The sequence below is a fragment of the Schistocerca nitens genome, chromosome 2, assembly GCF_023898315.1.
Source record: "Schistocerca nitens isolate TAMUIC-IGC-003100 chromosome 2, iqSchNite1.1, whole genome shotgun sequence".
NCBI lineage: Eukaryota > Metazoa > Arthropoda > Insecta > Orthoptera > Acrididae > Schistocerca > Schistocerca nitens.
The window spans coordinates 451,095,711-451,118,941 of NC_064615.1; the positions used below are offsets into that span (position 1 = coordinate 451,095,711).

At 38.9% G+C, this 23,231-nt stretch overlaps 1 protein-coding gene across 1 annotated transcript in view; it reads right to left on the reverse strand.

The window, feature by feature from the left end:
- The window catches only part of LOC126236323 (T-cell activation inhibitor, mitochondrial-like), a 356,623-nt gene that overhangs the window by 108,401 nt on the left and 224,991 nt on the right, over positions 1 to 23,231 (reverse strand). Inside the window, exon 6 of the mRNA XM_049945539.1 lies at positions 16,496 to 16,587. Within this exon, the coding sequence (XP_049801496.1) occupies positions 16,496 to 16,587 (92 nt within the window). The remainder of the gene's footprint in view (positions 1 to 16,495; positions 16,588 to 23,231) is intronic.

The window sequence follows — 23,231 nt, forward strand, 5'->3', positions numbered from 1 at the left end:
TTGTCCAAAATTACTTCGAGAAATTAGAAAACCAACTCCTCCTAGCAACAAACAGACCTGAATCAGTTAACAAGGAACGTTAAGAAAGGCAGGAGGATCTTTTTGCTTAGCAAGAGTGATAGTATACAAACTGCAGGTTATCTGAGCAGTCAGAGCAGCAAATACTCAGAGATGAGTACAAAGATGTGGAGCACAAATGGAAAAAATTCAAAAGCATTGTTCAATATGCCTTAGGCAAATATGTTCCAGGCAAGGTCTTATGGGACAGGAAAGACTCACCATGGTTTAACAGCCATGTTAGAAAATTGCTACATAAACAAAGAGAGCATCAACACAGATTCAAGAGAAGTCTAACCTAGCTCACAAACAAAAGTTGAACAAAGCAAAAATGTGAGTAAGGAGACCAATGAGAGAAGCATTCAATGACTTTTAAAATTTTGTCAACTGGTCTGATTGAAAATCTTAAGAGGTTTTGGTCTTATGTACAATTAGTAAGTGGGTCGAAATCATTTATTCAGTCACTCAGTGACCTTACAGGCACTGAAACAGAAGATAAGAGAGAGAAGGCTGAAATACTTAACACAATTTTCTGAAAATGTATCACCATGGAAAACTGTAATACAGTCCCTCCTTTCCATCATCATACAAACATCGAAATGACATATACTGAGATAGTCAATTGAAGAATAGAAAAGCAACTATAACTTTTTAGTGGAAAGGCATCAAGACCAGATGTGATACCTGTACGATTCTACACAGATTAAGTGAAAGAACTTCTCCCCTTCTAGCAGCAGTCTATTATGGGTCGCTGGAACAATGAAGGGCATCTACTGACTGGACAAAAGTGCAGGTCACTCTCATCTTCAAGAAAGATCATAGGACAGATGCACATAATTATAGGCCTCGCTTGTTGACATAAATCTGCTGTAAAATAAAGAGCACATTTTATGCTCACGAATTAGACTGTTTTTCAAGAATGAAACTCTCCACTATAAAAATCAACATGGATTTTGCAAACAGAGGTGTTGCAAAACTCAGCTGACTGTGTTTTTCCATGACATCCATAGCACTGTAGACAATAGTGCTCAGATTGATGCTATATTGATTTACTTCGGGAAGGCATTTGACACTGTTCCATACTACCATCTAGTGAAAAAAATAAGAGCTTACCGAGTATCAGACCAGATTTGCAAATGGAGTCAAGACTTCCTCGCAGATAGAACTTAAAATGTCACTCATAGCGGAACAAATCTACAGATGTAAAGGTAATTTCTGGAGTACCACAAGGAAATATGATAAACCGTTACTGTTTACAATGTGTATCAGTGCTCTACTAGGAAGTGTCTGAATCCCTTCAAGACTGTTTGCATATGTTGTGGTTCTATATAAGAAAGTAGCAATGCCAGAAGACAGTATCGGTTTGCAAAATGACCTACAGAAGATTGATGAATGGTGCAGGCTCTTGCAGGTGGCCCTGAACATAATTAAATGTAACATCAGGGCAAACAAAAGAAAAGAAATTCACTACTGTACTACTACAGTACTGATGCAAATTGCTGGAAACAGTATATACCACAAATATCTAAGAGTAACTATCCAGAGTGACCTTAAGTGGAATGGCCACATAAAACAAATAGCAGGAAAAGCAGATGCTAGACTGAGATTCATAGGCCAAATCTTAAGGAAATGTAACTCAGCCACGAAAGATGTGGCTCACAGGGTGCTTGTTCAAGCAGTTCTTGAATACTGTTCATAAATCTGGACGCTTATCACATGGGACTGTTAGAAGAGACAGAGAAGATCCAAAGAAGAGTGTTGCATTTCATCATGGGGTCATTCAGCTGGCACAAGAGTGTTACAGAGATGCTAAACAAACTCCAGTGGAAGATGCTACAAGAGAGGTGTTGTGCATCACAGAGAAGTTTACTGTTAAAATTTCAAGTGAGTACTTTATGGGAAGAGTCAGGCGACATATCACTTCCTCCCAAATACATCTCACAAATAGACAACAATGAAAAAATTTGAGAAATTAGAACTAATACAGATGCATACTGACATTCATTTTTCCCACGCACTATTCATGAGCGGAACAGGGATGAGGGAATCAGTTAATGGTAACAGAAGTACCCTCTGTCACACACCGTCACCTGGTTTGCAGAGTATAGATGTTGAGGTAGATGTAGATGCTGCCACTGAGTAACAGACACTTTTGAAACAGTTTTAGAGCAGTTTATAGCCAAGAATGACTTACACATCATTCACTAAAAATTTTCAGTGCATGGTTTAGTGACCATCTAGCTTCAAAGTTTGAAAGTAAAAGGTAGTATTGAGAATAACATGTCTTCAAGAACCACATGTAGATGATACAGTGAGGATACCACAAACTACTTCAACAGCTTACTGAACAAAGATAAACAGCCACAAGTTTATAAAATTAATGACATAAATGAAAAATTTACCACCTTTATTAACATATCAACCAGTTGTTTTCACAATGCATATCCACAGAAAACAGTAACCGTATTGGGTAATTCTAGAACAAACAGTTGGATCACAAGAAGAATAAGGGTTTCATGGCAGAAGAGGAGACCACTACATAAAATGTGTACTTTGAATAATTCCTCACATGAATTCCAAGAATACCATCTAAAAAGTAATAAGAGCAGCAAAAACAATGCATAATGAGAAACACTTTTTCTAATTCAGCAAATAAAGTGAAGGCCATGTGGAGTGTTATAAAAAGAAAAAAAAAACTGGTGGAAAGAGAATAATGTGTAAAAATATAACACTACCACAAGAAAATAAAAAAGTAACAAATCCCTTAGAAGGAGCTAACACACTTACAACTCTTTCACAAGTGTTGCTGATAATATGACAAATTCAAACAATAACAATACCAAATCCAACAACAATAGAGACAGATTGCTTTTCGCAACATAGAGGAGGCATTGCGACATAGACAGGCACAAAGAAAAGAAAACTATAAATATATAAGCTTTTGGACAACATCGATCCTCAAAAGTAGGATTCTTACACATTCACACACCTACAACTCACAAACATGTGACTTCTGTCTCTAGCCACTAAGAACCAACTGTAACTATGCCTGATGTGAGCAGTAATCTGATGGGGTGGATGGTGAGGCTAAGGAGGTGCCATATGTCATGGAAGAGGAGGAATGGCAGGGTATGGGTGGGCGAAGCTGGTGCATGCAGGCACATGGTGGGGACAGATACAGCTGCTAGGTGGAGTTGCTGGAAGACTGTGCTTGGGGGTGGGGGGAAGGAGGGGGGGCGGGAAAGGGGGAGGGAGGTGGGGTTAAGAGAAAAGAAGAGGAAAGGACTTATACGTGCATTGTTTGGACAGAAGGTGTGTGTGTGTGTGTGTGTGTGTGTGTGTGTGTGTGTGTGTGTGTGTGTACTGTAGAGGGAGAGAGTGCATTGAAGGGGACATGCAGGTGGAGGGCAAGGACTAGCAAAGAAAAGACTGAGACTAGAGGCAGGGAGGGTTACAAAAACGAAATATTTGTTGTAGGGAGGATTTCCACCTGCATAATTTAGAATACAAGTACTTGTGGGAAGAATCCAGATAGTCCAGATGGCATAGGCTGTGAAGCAGTCATTAAAGTGAAGCACATTGTGTCGAATGGCATGTTCAGTGACTGGGTGGTACAGCTGCCTGTCAGTTGCAGTTTGGTAGTGGTCATTCATGTGGACAGACAGCTTGTTAGTAGTCATGCTCATCAGACAGCTTGTTAGTAGTCATGCTCATGTACAATGTGGCACAGAGGTTGCAAGGTCTGTAGACCACATGGCTGCTTTCGCAGGTGTGTCTGTTTTTGAAGGGGAAAGAGAGACAATGACAAGACTGGATTAGTGATAGCAAGAGGATGTATGGAGCTGTTCTTGCATCTGGGTCTTTTGCGATGATATGAGCCATGAGGCAAGGGGTTGGGAGCAGTGGTGGAATAGGAACAAATAGGTGGAATACCACTATGGGAGAGGTGAGGAGGGTAGTGGGTCAGGATGGTAGGTGACTGGTGAGACAAGGCATGGGAGATGCACAAGACTAGTCCCTTATATCCTCCCACTATCAACTACTCCAGTCATTACTGGCATATACTCTTGCATATCCTACTCCATAAAAGGCATGGTCATCTATGAAAGCAGCAATGTGAACTACAAACATAGCTGCAATCACTATGCTGCTGCATTCTACATGGGCATCACTACTAGTACGCTGTTGGTCCATACGAATGGTCACTGTCAAATTGTGCCCAAGAGACAACTGGCACAGACAGACACTGAACATGCAGCCCAGCATGATGTGCTTTACTTTAATAACAGCTTCAGAGCCGTTGCCGCCTGGATTCTTCCCATACAACACTAACATTTCTGAATTGAGCTGCTGAAACCTCTCCCTACAATGTATACATTGTTCCTTTAACCTCCTTGGCCTCAACCTTTGCTATTCCTTATCCTCCATCTGTCCATCCCCTTCCACTACAATATACACATATTTCCTATCCTACAAGTGCACCTACAAGTCCTTTCCCCTCGCCCCCACTTCCCTTCTCTCATTTCCCCCTGCCAATACACTCCCCTTCCCACACACACACACCAGCAGGTAGTCCCCACCATGTCCCTGCAATCACCAAAGGCAGCACTAGCAGCTTCCCCCACCCATACCCTGCTATCCCTCCCCCTACCTGTCCCATAGCTCCTCCTTAGTCCCACCATCCACCCCAGCAGATTATTGCTCACATCAAGCATAGCTGCACAGTCACAGTCAGCCCTTAGGGGCTAGAGAGAGTAGTCATGTGCATGTGAGTTGTTGTTGTTGTTGTACGAATGTGACAGAGTTCTACTGCTAATGAAGCACTTTGTCCAAAAGCTTATATACAGGGTATATCATAATTAATGGCATAAACGCATACAGTTGAAAGTACATGAGACTAGAACCAAAAAAGTATCAGTAAACATAGGGTCGAAAATGCATACCTTAAGATCTACAAGCAATTTTTAATCTTCGATACTGTGAAACAAATCTCTTCTACTGCAAGTTCTTTCCTTTCCATGTTTTGGGAACTGGTAGTATGGACCAAAACAAGAAAAAAAAGCCCAATAAATCTGTGCTCTAAAATGCATTCCTTAACAGCTATGAGCACTTGTTCATCTTTGCTATTTTGAAACACAACTCTTCTAATGATCAAGTGCTCGTAAATTTTAAGGTATTCATTTTAGAGCACACGTTTACTGGACATTTTTTCTTGTTTTGGTCCATACTACACTTCTCAAAACATGGAAAGAAAGAACTTGCAGAAGAAGAGATTTGTTTCACAGTATCGAATAAGAAAAATTCTTCACGGTAAATGATAACAGCCAAACAGTTCCAGGATAAAGATTTATTGAAATCCTTGACCACGGTTTCGGTATATTTAAATATACCTTCATCAGAAGCAACAACACACCTGTTTTCAGGATTTTAAATGAGATAAAAGCAGATATGGCAACAAATAGATAAACATGTAATAATTAGATGACAAAGACATAACAAATAAGCTAATTCAAATGTCTACACTTACTGAATCGACCTTATCTTTTACATTACATTATGTTAGGAGCTGAAAATGACCTCCTTATGCTTCAGTACACTTTTGTGCAAACCCTAATGTATTAATATACACTTTGCACAACTCTGTTGCACCAATTCTCAGAATATCTTTATTAATATTGTCCATCCAGTCTTCTGATATAATTGGGCAATTTGTGTACACTTTTCCCTAAAGTGTCTGCTCCAAAGATAGAATTCACATCTGGTTAGGTCTGACTAATGTAGTGACCACAATCCTTTGCTGACAGTTCTTTCTTCTGTGAATCTTTCATGAATTCATGAGACTGACTTGCATGATGTGTGACAGGTCATCCCATCCTATCGAAAGACAGCATATATATGTTCATGGGGAGTCAACTGTGTGTAAAATCCTCAAAGATTCACATACACATAGCAGTGCTTACTGTTATTTAAAAAAATATGGAACTCACAGTCCGACTTGCTTAATGCCACACCCTATTCCAATTTTCTTCAGTGTGAAGAGGTTTCTCATTAATGGCATAGGGATTGTTTGTTGACAAGTATCTGGTGTTCTGGGAGTTCACATTTCCTGTCAGATGGAATCAGGATTCGTCACTTTCAACTGTTTGACACAGCCACGTTTTGCCTTATCTTCTTCCTTCAGTTCTAGGACACACACCATTTTGTATGGCTTCATGGTACTCCCTGGAACCCAGTATACATGAACTAAATAGGCCAAGTTGTTTGATAGTTTGCTTGGCTAGTTATGTTCTGGAAAGCCTTTAATAATAGCAGCAAATGAACCACAACCCGGAACAGATGCAGTGCTGTCACGCGACAACCCTGGTGGTGGAGAATAACCAATAATGTATATCTTGAAAATCTTAACCTTGGCCCACAGAAATTATCTGAAGATGAAGAAATAGGCAAAGGTCATCATTCACACATTCATACAAATTTCGTACTCTTGCTCATACTGAGCCCTGCAGATAAAATTTGTAACAAAACATTATAATGGTTACAAAGTAACGCATTCTCTCTTGGTGTATATAATTATGACACTGACTTTCAATCTACAAGATACAATGCAAATAAGAATCCCTTATTCCATCTACTATGACAGTATTGTTAGCTATAACAGGCAGAAGATGAACTTTATTGGTGCTGCACATTTTAGCAATTTTGACTGAGATAAACTCACACTGCAGGGTTCTTCTTCAGCATGCATAAGTTGGCATACAAACAGCTAAGTGAAAAGACCATGCAATTACCACAGTTATTTATATATAAAAGCCGATTTTGGAATTTTTCTCTGTGTGAAACTGCACGTACAAAATTCATGTACCAATATGAAATTCTAGATACGCATATTTTCCTGTTTGTGTCACTTCTGCATAATCTTTCCTTCCTTGTGTCAGTACTCATTTGTAGTGTGATATATTGTGAAACTTTGAACATTTGCAAAAGGCGCAATAAGCTCTACTGGTATTGTCAATTGTAGGCTTGAATTTATTTGTCCTCTTCCAAAATTTTTAAGAACAGTATGCCTATCCTCATTCAAAACAATCATTCTCTAATTTCATTATATGATTACATGAGAAACAGGTTATTTTTTGAGAATTTTTGACATTTCCAAAACTATATTTTGGAAAGTTACTAATATGCGTGCTTTTGATTACTTATTTCACAGCAAATCAGCATTTGTGGTTCACAGTTACTGCCAAGGAATACAGCCCTGAATTTCATTGTATATCAGTGCAAATAAACATGCGTTTCTGAGAATTTTCGGGAGCTACCACTGTCCTGTGCATAATCTATGAGTAATTTGTAGTAAATTGGCATTTGTGATTTAGTTACTGTAGCAGATATTCTAACTAACATATTGTGTTACATCTAGATTTCCCTGAAAGAGGAGTAGTCCTATATATTATCTACATTTACCAAAAATTAACTGTGTTTTCAGGTTTTATATAAACCATAACTAACCTCAAAAAGTTAAAGGAAACTGTAATTTTTGTGTTGACTTAAGAGAAATATTTTTTTGTGTGTATATTTGCTTCATTTCTTGCAGGAAATTAGCAATTTTTTAGCTCAACAGATTAAAAGATAATCAGCAGGCTTAATTTGAACTTCCTGGTTCACTGTCCCGTAATACATCACCCCTCTCTTAAATCTAAGGTGGTGTCTTTCACTGAAACTAAAACTAAGCCATCAGGACTCACTTCACCTGTTTTGGGAAAACCTGTTTTGTCCGATGGCATGAGGAGACCAACGCAAAAGGTTAGGGGACTATTAATCATCAGCAGTTCAAACATACAGTGAATGATGGTACCCCTTAGGGAAATGACAACAAGGAAAAGGAAAGGACATCAGGTGCAATCAGTGTGTATGCCTAGGGGGCATGAGGAGGAGGCCATTCAAGCAGCCATTGAGGGAACAGGGTGCAAACAACTGCCGATTGTGACACATGTTGCGATGAATGATGCCTGTTGTCTGGGCTCCGAGGTCATACTTAGATCATTCCAGCGACTGGCAGGGAAGATTGAGATCAGTATTGTGCACAGAGTTTCAATGAAGGTCACAATTTGTAGCATTGTCCTGAGAATAGATTGTAGCCTTTTAGTTCTGAATGGAAGAACTGAACCACAGACTTCAAAGATTCTGTGACAAGCTAGGCTGTGATTTTCTAGACTTGCGCCACAGGGATGAGAACTGTAGGGTCCCACCAAAAGCGTCAGGTGGGCACTACACATCATAGGCTGCTACTCAGGTAGCTGACTTTGTGTGGGGTGCACACAAGGGTTTTTTTACATTAGGTGACTGCTTATCCAGACCAGGATAGCTGCAGGAAACCCATAAATATCAGTGTTAGACTGAAAGAAATACCTCCCCAGGTGAGAGTATTAAGATTCTAATGGTTAACTGCCAAAGCATTCACAACATAGTGCCAGAGTATGAAGCCCTCCTGAAAAACACTGAAACTCACATAATATTAGGTACAGAAAGCTGGTTGAAACCTGAAATTGATAGCAATGAGATTTTTGAGGAAAATTTCCGTGTATATCAAAAGCATGATGATAGATGCCACCTACAGAAAAATTAGAGAGACCTTTTGAGAAAAGAGAATCACCTGTATGAATATCAAGAGCTCAGATGCTAAACAAGTCCTAAGCAAAGAAGAGAAAGCCAAAAGATGGAAGGAGTATATAGAGAGTCTATACAAGGCCAATGTACTTGGGGGCAATATTATGTAAATGGAAGAGGATGAAGATGAAATGGGAGATATGATACTGCGTGAAGAATTTGACTGAGCACAAAAGTAGAAACAAGGCCCCGGGAGAGGACAACATTCTGTAAGAACTATTGATAGCCTTGGGAGAATGAGCCATGATCAAACTCTTCCATCTGGTGGCAAGATGTATGAGACAGGCTAAATACCCACAGCCTTCAAGAAGAATATAATAATTCCAATTCCAAAGATAGCTTGTGCTGGCAAGTGTGAAAATTACCAAACTATCAGTTTAAAAAGTCACGGCTGCAAAATACTAACACAAAGTCTTTACAGACATATGGAAAAACTGGTAGAAGCCGCCCTGGGGAAAAATCAGTTTTGATCCCATAGAAATGCAGGAACACACAAGGCAGAACTGACCCTAAGACTTATCTTAGAAGCTAGGTTAAGGAAAGGCAAACCTACATTTATAGCACTTGTAGACTGGAATACTTTCGTTCAAATTGTGAAGAAGGCAGGGATAAAATACAGGGAGCGAAAGGCTATTTACAATTTGTACATAAACCAGAAGGCAGTTATAAGAACCGAGGGGCACAAAAGGAAAGCAATGGTTGAGAAGGAAGTGAGACAGGGTTGTAGCCTATCCCTGATGTTATTCAATCTGCACATTGAACAAGCAGTAAAGGAAGCCAGAGAAAAATTTGGAGTATGAATTAAAATACAGGGAGAAGAAATAAAAACCTTGATGTCTGCTGATGATATTGAATTCTGTCAGAGACAGCAAAAGATTTGGAAGAAGGGTTGAATAGAATGGACAGTATCTTGAAAGGAGGATATAAGATGAACATAAAAAAAAGCAAAACAAGGATAATGGAATGTAATCGAATTAAATCAGGTGATGCTGAGAGGGAATTAGATTAGGAAATGAGACAGTTAAAGTAGTAGATGAGTTTTGCTATTTGGGCAGCAAAATAACTGAAGATGGCCAAAGTAGAGAAGATATAATATGTAGACTAGCGATGGCAAGGAAAGCATTCCTGAAGAAGAGAAATTTGTTAACATAGAGTATAGATTTAAGTATCAGGAAGTATTTTACGAAAGTATTTGTATGGTGTGTAGCCATGTATGGATGTAAAACATGGAAGATAAATAGTTTAGACAAGAAGAGAATAGAAGCTTTTGAAAGTGGTGCTACAAAAGAATGCTGAAGATTAGATAGGTAAATCACGTAACTAATGAGGAGGTACTGAATAGAATTGGGAGACGAGGAATTTGCAGCACAACTTGACTAGAAGAAGAGATTGGTTGATAAGACACGTTCTGAGGCATCAGGAGATCACCAATTTAGTAGTGGAGGGAAGTGGCGAGAGTAAAAATCATAGAGGGAGACCAAGAGATGAATACACTAAGCAAATTCAGGGGGATGTATGTTGCAGTAATTACTCAGAGATGAAGAGGCTTGCACAGGATACAGTAGCATGGAGAGCTGCGTCAAGATTAAATTGGGGATGGTGTATTTGTCGCAGTAGACAAGAAACTCAAATCCACCAAGACAGAAATTGAAGCTGCATGTGAGACTGTTTGGGCAAGACTCTGTATCGTGGGTGGACATAAAACGACAACAGATCCTTCGACCATGCATCGGTTCATTTCCTGATGAAACCAAACATTTTAGAGAAAACCTCAGTTTGCTTGTATGTCAGTTCCTCAGTCATACTGTAATCATCGGAGGAGCCTTTAATCCTCCAACAATCAATTGGGAAATTTACATTTTTGTTAGTGTTGGGCATGATAAGACGTCATGTGAAATGCTACTAAATGCTTTCTCTGAAAACCACCTAGATCAGACAGTTCAGAACCCCATCACGATGGCAATATGTTGGATCTCATGACAACAAATAGACCTGACCTCTCTTATTAAGTCTACACTGAAACTGTTATCAGTGACCATAAAGTGTCTGTGGCAGCAATGATTACCAAAGTACAAAGAACAACTAAAACAAGCAGAATGATATATATGTTCAGTAAACCAGATAAAAAGTCAATAACATCATATCTCAATGAGAAACCTGAAACTTTCAGCACAGGGCAGGAGCATGTATACAAACTCTGGCTCAAGTTTAAAAGACTAGTTGACCATGCAGTGGATAGATATGTATCCAGTAGAGCAGTTCATAAGACGAGGGATCCTCCATGGTACACAGTCACTGTAAAGAAACTTCTAATGAATGAAATGCATTTGGCTGTCAAGAGAGCAATGGATGATACATTCAATGACTACTGTACAGAAAATTCCCATATGACATTTCACCAAATCTAAAGAAATTATGGTCATATGTAAAGGCTGTTAGTGGCACTAACGTTAGTGTCTAGTCCTTAGTGAATGAGATAGCAACTGAAACTGGGGGAAGCAAAGTAACAGCCGAAATGCTTAAATCCATCTTCAAATGTTCCTTTACAAAGGAAAACCCAGGAGAATTGTCCCAATTTAATCCTCATAACACTGAAAAGATGAACGAAATAAGTAGTAGTGTCAGTGCTGTTGAAAAAAGCTGAAGTCATTAAAACTGAACAAAGCTCCAGGCCCTGATGGAATCACTGTCAGATTCCATACTGAATTTGCAGCTGAGTTAGCCCCTCTTCTAACTATAATCTATCACAGATCCCTCAAACAAAAAACTGTGCCCACCTGTCACAAGAAGAGTGGTAGAAGTGATCCATAAAACTACCATCCAATATCCTTGAAATTGATTTGTGGTACGGTCTTACAATGTATTCTGAGCTCAAACATAATGAGGTACCTTGAACAGAATGACATCCTCAATGCCAACCAGCATGGATTTCGAAAACATCGAACATGTGAAACCCAATTTGCACTTTTCTCACATGACATACTGAAAGCTTTGGATCAAGGAAACCAGGTAGATGCAGGAATTCTTGATTTCTGAAAAGCATTTGACTCAGTACCGCACCTACACTTATTATCAAAAGTATGATTATATGGGGTATCAAGTGAAATTTGTGACTGGATTGAGGACTTTTTGGGAGGGAGGACGTAGAATTTTATCTTGGATGGAGAGTCATCTTTAGATGTAGAAGTAACTTCAGGTGTGTCCCAGGGTATCTTGGAGACAATATTAATAGTAACCTCAGACTTTTTGCAGATGATGCAGTTATCTGCAAAGAAGTACTGTTTGAAAGATGCTGCATAGATATACAGTCAGTTCTTGATAAGATTTTAAAGTGGTGCAATAACTGGTAACTTGGTTTAAATGTTCAAAAACGTGGAAGTGTGCACTTCACAAATGAAAATATGTAGTATCCTATGACTACTGTTGGAATTATTCATCTCATACAAATACCGGGGCTTAACACATTGTTGGGATATGACATGCAATGATCACATAGGCTCAGTCGTGGGTAACATAGGTGGTAGACTTTGGTTTATTGATAGATTGGTAGAATACTGGGGAAGTGCAATCAATCTACAAAGCAGATTGCTTATAAATCACTCATGCAATTGGTTCTAGAATACTGCTCAAGTGTGTGGGACCCATACCAAATAGGATTAACAGGGGATACTGAACATATATAGAGGAAGGCAGCAAGAATGGCCACAGGTTTGCTTGAGCCATGGGAGAATTCCAAAGAGATACTGAAACAACTGAACTGGCAGACTCTTTAAGGTAGATGTAAATTATCTCAAGAAAGTCATTAAAACTGAACAGAGCTCCAGGCCCCGATGGAAGTTTCAAGAACCAGCATTAAATGATCACTCTAGGAATATGCTACAACATCCTACATATCTGTCACATAGGAATCATGAGAATGAGATTAAAATAATTACAGCACATACAGAGGCAATCAAACAATCATTCTTCCTGTGCTCCGTACATGAATGGAATGAGAAGAAACACTAATAACTGATACAATGAGAGGTACCCTCAGCAATGCATTTCATGGTGGTTTGCAGAATATAGATATAGATGCAAGTGTAGATATAGATGTACCTATGAACACTGACTGAAAAAAGCAAAGGAGCAGTTTTCCAAATCGCTGTGATATTGCACGAGGCATCAGAGAATTTTTCCATTATAGTGGCCACAGCTGCTCTCAAAACTAGACAAGATCACTTTCTACACTAGCCTCATAGAATATCGAGCATGGGAAGCCCACAACATTACAGAGGAATATATTACATACTCTCTCTGCCATATTTGTAATTCATTACCATCTAGTCCTATGAACAGCCTTGCCTTATTACGCAATGATAGACATGTCCGCAAGCCCTGCAGAGACCTACCATGGACCTCTTCCACCAGAACCATACGGGAATAACACAAATGAATAATACAGTGTGGTACCATGCACACTGGCCAGCAATTGACTGAGATATGGAACGCAAGATCAAAAAGAGCCCAGTAAATCAAGCGTCACCATCTGGAACACTTGTTTACTCCCTGGCCTACACTATAAATCTTTGTAGGATCATTTATAAAATCAATGTGGGCAGTGTTAGTCATTGCCTTGTCAAATTTTCCACAAGTTACCAATATCCCTTCTACCCCTGATGGCGCCACCATTTTTGGGCTTATGCAAATCCTTTTTACGGTGGGTGTCTCTCCATAGAGTTGTCAGGCACATATTCTGTGATGTTTTGGTAGAAATTTCAATTTTCAGTGTGTAGATAGAGTCAATGCAAACAAATACTCTTCATCAAGTGTTTCACATAACACCCAATATTGATGGGGAGTCAGATTTTGTCTTGTTTTCTAAAAGTACAATTTTATGTGCTCATCAGAAAACTAGAAAGGACAGGTGAAGCAAGGGAAAAGAATGGCCAAAAGGTTTTACCAATATGACAAGGACAGTGGAGCTAGAGCATAGCAAATTCAGTATGTATTTGCATGTTAAGGATACAGAAACTGGAACATAAGGCATTTCTACAAAAATGTTTTAAGAGCAATATTATCCTGGGTAGCATTAGTACATGGCTAGTTCTTGATCAGTTTCCAATGCAGTTGATAATAACAACAGACACTGAGGGACTGGTAAATGTTAGTCTTCTTTGCCTGATTTTCCATCTTGTGTGCCAGCCAGCATGGCACTGTCTGTCTGCCAGTGCCATGCAGCAGCACTACTTAATCACGGCTGAAGTTCTGCTCATTCTTCATACTTTACTGTCCCTGTTAATTATTGCTTCTTAGCCTTTTGCTTAAGATCAAAAACCTTAAGTAGGTGACTAGAAACAAAGAGATGCTTTATGGTGCAGGTGACACCACCTTAATTTAGCACTGACCATATGGGTAGAAAGATGTCTGTGTTCACATGAAGCTGACAGTTACACTAACAATGGCACAGTCACTGGAAGTTTAATGAACAGGCCCTCCCAGGGCAGCTCTCCAACCTGCACTGCAGACAGTGGGTTGAGTAGATGCCTGCAATGTTCCAGACATATGACATTACTTGCTGTAGTAAAAAACTGACTGACTGACTGACTGATATGACTGACCTGAATGACTGACTGACTGACTATAACTGGATGACCCTTTCCAACACATGTTCATCATTAAAACTGGTCATTTCTATCCTTGACATTCAGACGCAATCAAAAACAGGCTGTAACTTCCATAAGCCCTGTTCTTCTGAGACTACCAATGAACAAAACAGAATTTAAGAGTACACAAGGCTTCTGATGAAGATGAGAAAATAACTACTAGTATATGACGACCACCATCAGATAGGATTAATTGAATATGCAAAACTATTTAGAAATGTTATAAGAAGATGTTACGAATTATAATGATCAGATTATAAAGGGAGACAATAAAGAACACCCAAAGTATGAACAAAGCAAATGGTTATGCTGGTTAGACATCATATCATATCAGTCAAGTGTCAGGTGGCACTGTTACAATGAACCAGTACACCTTATTATGAGTAGATATGTTTTAATATTCCTTTACTCTGTACAGTGCACCTCAGTCAACAAAAACTGAGATAGTAGACTGTGAGAATAATGGAATGCCAGAAATACTACCACAACAAGGAGAGAAAGCAATTCAGTGGGTGGAATTGAAAAAAACTTCTCAGAAGTAGAAATGATAAAAGCAGAGGGAGAGATAGTGAAAGCAAACCTTGCACTGTTATTGTCGAAGCATGTATGCACTCTTTTCGATGTGTTTTGAGAACACTGTTCTTCCCTACAATGAAACTCTTATAATATCTGAGTGTGACCCTGTATTGAACTTTAAGCTATAGACAACATCTAACTGAGACTGCTGCAAAACCTTAAACCATCAATCCTCTGCAAAAACTCTAGGATCCTCAACTTCTGCTCTCTGAATTTCAGATGCAAGTCTAGTGTCCTCTGCTGCAGGATATAGTGCCCATATAAAGAAGGTTAATGCAGAAGTAAAATGAACTTTGCTCATAATATCTGTAATAATAAGGCCTATACTCACCCATTAGCTCCATATGCTGAACCACATTCATCCACCTCAAATACTGCCGAACAATGATGTTTTCAGTTAACAGACTGAAATACATAGTACTCCTTTACTTATATTTCAGCAACTCCCTAAAGTAGTGGAAATCAACTTCACACATTCCACAGTTCCTCTGTACTTAAATTTAAGGAAATTACTAACTAACAGTTTTAATACCCAATGGATGGCAAGAACAGTGAGAAAAGTCCTTGCCAATAAATGCTTATGACTTTCTCCATGCAACATTAAAAAATAGGCTTCAATGGATGCCAGAATGTATGGATCAGCCTCAATATGACAAGAACAAATCATAACAGACGTGAAGACTTGATGTACTGATGTGGGAAGGCAACCGCAGCAAAACGCAAATGTGGTGCCAATAGTTAAACCATCTACCACATTACAGTAGAATGTGCTTATAGTCACACTTGGCTAGCAATCAAATTTCTTCTTGATGACCCACGATGCTAACAAATACATAATAAATCTGGATGTTTGTGATACACGAGATGTATTTCCCTTTATTTTTTATTTCAACTTTCATACCTGCTTTTTAACCAATACTTCGAAAAACACTGTCAGTGATGTAATGCACAAGAAATAGAGCAGGGAAGATGTGAAGAACTACAAGTTTGTCAGTCTTTTGTTAGACATATTCTTGATTTTTACAAAAAACTCTTACTATTTGGCTGGGAAAATTTTTAGACTTCAACAGCAGAAAAAGAAAAGCCAGCTTCAGAAGTGTGTATAGCACAATGAACCACCTACTGAAAGGAAGCAATTAATCTGACAATTACATTACAAAAATGAACAATGTAAGAAAAGATAGATTGCTTCTTACCATAAAGAAGACATCACGCTGCAGACAGACACAATTAAAAGACACATTAGTGTCTTCGAATTATGCCTGCTGCAACTTGACATGTCTTCTTTATGGCAAGTAGTAATCTATCTTTTCCTGCATTGTTGATAGTCCTACCTGGGGTTTCCACTGTTTGACATTACAAAAATGATGTTACATAAAGATTACCCTACATCTGCATATTATATAACAGCGAAAAAATTTAATCCACATTGCTCTCATTTTTATTTTCATGTGTTTGGAATACAGACAGTTAATAAAAAACTCCTAAACCATGAGATCAATCTACTTATAATATCTACCATAAATACTGAAGTGTTTCTCAACCACAGTACTTACATCTAGCCAATTGTGCCTAACTTCTCCACTGTTGAGCATAATATGTCCATCCAGACTCACTCCAGTGTCATTACCAAACAGCAGTGTTCTTCCTGCAACAAAATGTTAGCTTTGATAGGGCTAGGACTTATATGACCTAAAAAGTGCCATAATATCTATACAAAAATATGCTGTTATGACTAAAAATTTACAAACATAAGACCTAAGAATATTAAAATGGGTGAAATTCTATTGTAAAATACACTAGTAGGTCATGTTACGAGAATGAACTATTTATTTAAGAATAAAATGCACATGAGAAATACGCTAAACTGTGGAGTCTGATGTTGTAGTATGCTTTTTATTAACATTATAGAAGTAACAAACTTCAAAATACCACAGTCACTTCTGTAGAGCATTTATTCAGATAACCGGTATCAGCAAATTATGTTGCTATCTTCAGATCTTATGTACTGCACTTCAACGTATCTCGTCCATGTGTCACATAATAAAAACACATTCCAAGAACATGCGTGGCATAGTACAGGGTGGAGATACATCTTACACTTGGGCTCCCCACACAAAGTAAGCACACACGGACAGATCAGGTGACCTGGGTGGCAGCTATGGACACAACCAGACTGACCTCTGCTAACAACTCTGTCAGGCGCGAAGACTGTGTAAATGTGCTCCAAGGTTCGACCAACTGTATGGGCAGTTGCTCCATCCTGTTAGAGGTAACTGTATCTCTTTTCCTCCTACGTTAATGCTGAAACAAGTGATTTCAAAATGATGGCAGTGTAATGCCACTTTTATTTGTCCCACTCTGTATATCGGCATGTCAAAAGTAAAAAAACATTACATAAAATATCAAAAAATGGAAAGTCCACTTTGGAATATCAACACTTACAAAAAGGACCAATTGCTACTCTTCATAAATATTACACTTTAAGTTGCAGATAAGCTCAATGAAAAGGCTGTTACACAGTGAGCTTTCAGCCAAAGCCTTCATCAGAAAGGAAAGGAAAACACATACACTGACACAAGTAGGCACACCTCACGCACACGTGAACACTATCTCCAGCCGCTGTGGCAGGGGGAAGATGGACAGACAAGGTATGCAAGATATGGGGGGTGGGAGCAGGAGGGAGGGGCGGGGGGGAGATAGGAGAGCTATCTGGCGGAGTGTGCATGGATCAGAAGGTAGCATAACGATTGTTTTACTTTTGACATACCATGCATGTTCTTAAAATGTCTTTTTATTATGTGACACAAATTATTGTACACATGGACGAGATTCCTTGAGTGTACTGCATAAGATCAGAAGATGGCAACATTGTTTGCCACAACTGGTTATCTGAATAAATTCTCCATAAAAGTGATCATGGTATTTTGAAGTTTATTAGTCCTACTTCATATCATCAATCTAGATTTCACCAAAGTGGAATAATGTCAAGCATATACAATATCAAAACATAGTTAACCTACAACCTTTTTTATTTTTACATCCTGTTTTATTTCAACTTATAATAAACAATGACTACCATGTGCAAATTTTCAAACACAAAAGATTTCCTATTGTCAGCCAATACAGCCTTGTATTTTGAAAAACTTCTTTCTACTTCAGCTGACACAAGAGGAGCACACATTAAAATGGACAATAGCTAAATGATTAAGAGAGAATGGTTCACCAGACAAAATCACTGAAATGGACGACACAGATTGATACTTTTCTTTTTTTTCCAACACCTTTGCCATTATGAAACAAATAGATTGCTAATCAACTTAATGATGACATGTTGATTTGAAGACAGGCACAATGAAAATACCGTTACATGCCGAGCTATTGGCTAAAGCCTTCTTCAGAAAAGAAAAGAGCAATGTACACATATTCACACAAGCAAGCACTCCTTACGCATATGTGACTGTTCTCTCTGGCCGCTGCAACCAAAATGAAATGGGATCATGTTGAGTGGAAGTCACAGTCTGGAGCGGAGTGGGGAATAGGAAGGGATAAGCAAGCACTCCTTACGCATATGTGACTGTTCTCTCTGGCCGCTGCAACCAAAATGAAATGGGATCATGTTGAGTGGAAGTCACAGTCTGGAGCGGAGTGGGGAATAGGAAGGGATAACGGGGTATGGGTTGGGGGAGAGGAGTCAGTGCTGCCCAACGGAGCATGCAGGGACTAGAGGGAGGCCAGCCAAGGCCACCTAGTATGGTGTTGAGAGGCTGTAGAGGTGGGAGGGGCAGTTGGGGATGCATAAAAGGAGAGCAGCAGAGATGGGAGAAGACTGATGGTGGTGGCAGAGAGTGGAGCACAGTGGGGGAAGGGGGGGAGGGGCATGAACAGGGAGGAGGTAACAGGGCAGAGGGGATGGAAACAGTTGGGTGGAGGGTGTGGAGACAGTAGATTACCTTAATTGAGGCCGGGACAATTTTGGTAGCAGAGAATCTCTTATAAGGATAACTCCTATCTGTGTAGTTCAGAGAAGCTCGTTGTTGAGGGAAGGATTCAGATGGCCTGGGTTATGAAGCAGCCATTGAAATCATTATTTTCAGCTGCATGTTGTGCCACAGGGTGTCTACTTTGCTCTTGGTCACCGTTCGACAGTGGCCATTCAACCTGATAGACGTCTGGTTGGTAGTTATAACAATATAAAAAGCTGTGCAACGATTGCCACAGTGTTGGTATATGCCATGGCTGCTTTTGCAGGGACCTGACCTCTGATGGGGCCAGACCACTTTATGTCATATATCAGCACTGCTGCAACCATTGCACAGCTTTTTATATTGGTGTGACTACCAATCAGATGTCTACCAGACTGAACGGCCACCCACAAACTGTGGCCAAGAGCAAAGAAGGCCAAGGAGCCATGTAGGGCCAGGTATGGACCAACTCTCAGTGAAATGCTTAAAGTGTAATACATATTGATTTATAACTCCAAAGTTTACAATGTCAACCAAACTTAAGATATGTCACTCACAGAAAATATAAGTAAAATCTGTCCACTTTTTCTTATTCCCAGAGTAGAGGGGAGATTGCCACACAAAACTTGTAGCAGCCAGTACAGCTAAGTACCCCATTGGTGGCAGGTGGCGCTTCTGCTGTACAAAGTGGATGGTAACAATGCAGCGAGTGGTTACAATGTCCCTCTCCCTCCACCCCAGTCTTCCAAAAGGTTTGATGTGGACCACTATGAATATCTCTCCGGCACTAACCTCTTCATTTCAGTGTAGCAATTGAATCCTATGTCCTCAATTGATTGCTGGGTGTATTCCAGCCTCCACCTCCCTCTACAGCACCCTCTAGAACCATGGAGATTAATCCCTGATGCCTTAACACATGTTCAATCATCCTGTCCCTTCCTCTTGTAAGTGTTTTTCATGTACTCTTTTCTTCATCAATTCGGCAGAGAATATTCTCATTCCTTTTCTTAACTGTGCACCTAATTTTCAAGATCCTTCTGTAGCACCACATCTCAAATGTTTTAATTCTCTTCTGTTCCCATTTTCCACTGTCCACTACTCACTACCATACAATACTGTGCACCAAATGTACATTCTCAGAAATTTCTTCCTCATATTACGGCCTATGTTTCATAACAGTAGACTTCATTTGCCCAGAAATGCCCTCTTTGCTTGTGCTAGTCTACTTTACATGCCATCCTTGCTTTGTCTGTCATGGGTTACTTTGCTTTCAAAGTAGCAGAATTCCTTTCACAATGAATTTTAATTCCACTCTTGAACCTTTCTTTTATTTCTGTCATAGCTTCTTTGATGTACACATTGAATGGTAGAGGCAAAAAACTACATACATTTCTTACATTCTTTTTAATATGAGCACTTCATTCTTGGTCTTCCAGTCTTATTGTTCTCTCTCAGTTCTTGTACATATTACAAATTACCTGTCTCTCCATATTGCTTACTCCAATTTTTCTCAGAATTTCAAATATCTGGCACCATTTCACTCTGTTGAATGCTTTTTCTCGGTCAACCAATCCTATGAGCGTGTCTTGATTTTTCTTCAGTCTTTGATTCCATTATGAAGAACTACACTCGTTCCCTACAGTCAAAGTGACCATCATCTAATGGCTCTTCAATTTTCATTTTATTCTCCTGTATATTATTCTTGCCAGCAGCTTGGATGCAAGGGCTGTTCAGCTGATTGTACAATAGTTCTCAAACTTATCTGCCCTTTCTATCCTCAGAATTGTGTGGATGACGTTTTTCTGAAAGTCTGATGGTATGTCACTAGTCTCATAGATTCTAAACACCAACTTGTATAGTCACTTGCTTGCCACTTCCACCAGCGATATTAGAGTTTCTGATGGGATATTATCTATCCCTTCTGCCTTATTTGGCCTCAGGTCTTCCAGAGACTTACATATAAATGCTGCATTTGTTAAAAAAAGTGTATAAACTGTCAATACCTATTTCATGCATCCATAGTACATAAAGAAAAGATGTCTATGGTCAGATACAAAGAATGCATGCTTTCCAACATGCCGTGGCCACTATTTATGGCTGGAAACAAGCAGTTTTGAAAGCACTTTTACTTATTGTAGCAAAAAGTAACAGTTAAATCCCAAATAAAGTTGATGGAATGTAAACAGTGTGAAATATGGCAAAACTGGATAAACTGATCGTGCATTGCAGTTAAGTTGCTCTAGTTCCAAAATAAAGTTTGAAAGGTTCTTTCCCCATATGATCTAAACATTAATATCTACTGATTATGGTTTCAACACTGAGAAAGGAAAAGGAATGAGTGTAAACTCAAAAGAAGTTACAGACAAAGCACCAAAAAGCTAATTTACAGGAGTGTGGCCAGAAGAAGAGCAATGTAAATGGTACTAATGACAGATCTAAAGAAGAGAGAGTGGTGGGGGAAGAATTTCATGCAACTTTCCATATGCGAACATTGCTTAATCACAATGTCTGGATTGAAAAGACTATGGTACATGACGGGCAGTGAATATTTTACTTATTCTTTATTTATTTATTTATTTATTTATTTACTACAAAGTATTTTTCTCAGTGATGCCACTATAAGTGTTTAAGGTTGCTGTATAGGAATGGTTAGACAGTCATATGCTGACATTTACCTTTATTTCTTTATTTTAGATCTTTTTGGTTCTGTAGAGCCTTTCAAGTGGACGTGTCAACAGTTCAATGTTATGCAGGTGCATGGTCAGGGACAGTTCAAGAACCTTTTTCCAGATAATCAGCTTTTCATTTTCCACACCCCTCTCCCTTCCCCTTTCCCTCTTTCACTTTCTACCCATGTCAGTTTTTACTACTAACTGTGATAATTACTGTATAGAAGTCTTACAGTTTGGTATCTTTCTCATATTGGCGCCTGATGCGTGGCTTGTATCACTTGGGCCTTAAACCAGCCCCACTCATGGTAGAAATTCATTTGGCAACATGAACACTGGGAAGGTTTGCTGCTTTGAAGGACACACCTAAGGTGACCAACTCCACCACTTCATTTGTCATCTGTTTCACAATACTTTAAATCATTTCCAGTAAGACATTAAATTTTTATGAGTGATCTGTATTTCCAACATAGTCTCACACTTCTTCATTTGTGCAAAACATTCATTGTCTTATTTATCAAAATGTAATATTTTACTATCCCCAAAAGACCACTGCCCTGTGAGGTGGCATGGCCTCACCTCCTGCCACACCCCCTTTACCCTACAGCTGTCCCTGCCTGCTGTCTTTTAATCTGTTGAGCTAAGAAATTACTAATTCTCTGTAAGAACTGAAATACATGCACAAAATGAGATATATATTATGACAACAGAAAAAGCTGTGATAAAAATGACTGTTTCCCTGAAACTTTTTGAGGTTAATTATAGTCACTAACAAAGTCAAAAACAGAGTTGATTTACCGTAAATCTAGATAACACATACTCCTCTTGAAAGGAAAAACTAGATGGAACACAATATGTTAGTTACAATGTGCTACAGTATCTAAACCACAACTGCTGATTTGCTTATCCACAGGGCAATAGGAACTTTTGAAAATTCTCAAAAACTTACATTTATTTATGTTTGTATAAACTGAAATCTGGGGAGACATATTTTTCTTTGGCAATAACTGTGAATCATAACCGCTACTTTGCTACGAAATAAGTCATCTAACACACTCATAACTTACGAAAATTTAAAAAAATATATAGTTTTCTAAGCATCCAAAAATTCTCCGAAATAACCTATTTGTCATGTAATTATACAATGAAGTCCATTGCTCTCAAAAATTTTGAAACAGCACAAATAACTTTAAGCCTGCAGTTGAGGACAACAGTGCCAGTATGAGTTTATCGTTGCAAATGTTTGCCATTTCACAATGTATCACAATACAAATGAGTATTTATTGATACAATCAATGAAAGATTATGCAGAAATGATGTAAACAGTAAAATATGCGAATCTAGAATTTCACATCAGCATATGAATCTGGCACACGTGGCCTCACGCAAGGGAAAATTCCACAGCCAGCTTTTACATATAAATAAACATGCAAATTGCATGGATTTTTTTACTTAGCTGATTCTGTGACAACTTCTAGACTGGCATGCGAAAGATGAATGCTGCATCACCAGTTTATCTCCAACAAAATCACGGAAATGTGCAGCACCAGCAAAGCATGTCATTTGCCTTCTTTGTGCAGCTAACAATGCAGCTATGGAACCAAATGAATCAATGATACTTTTCACAACATTGAAGTTCTGGCAGTAATAGTAGGGGA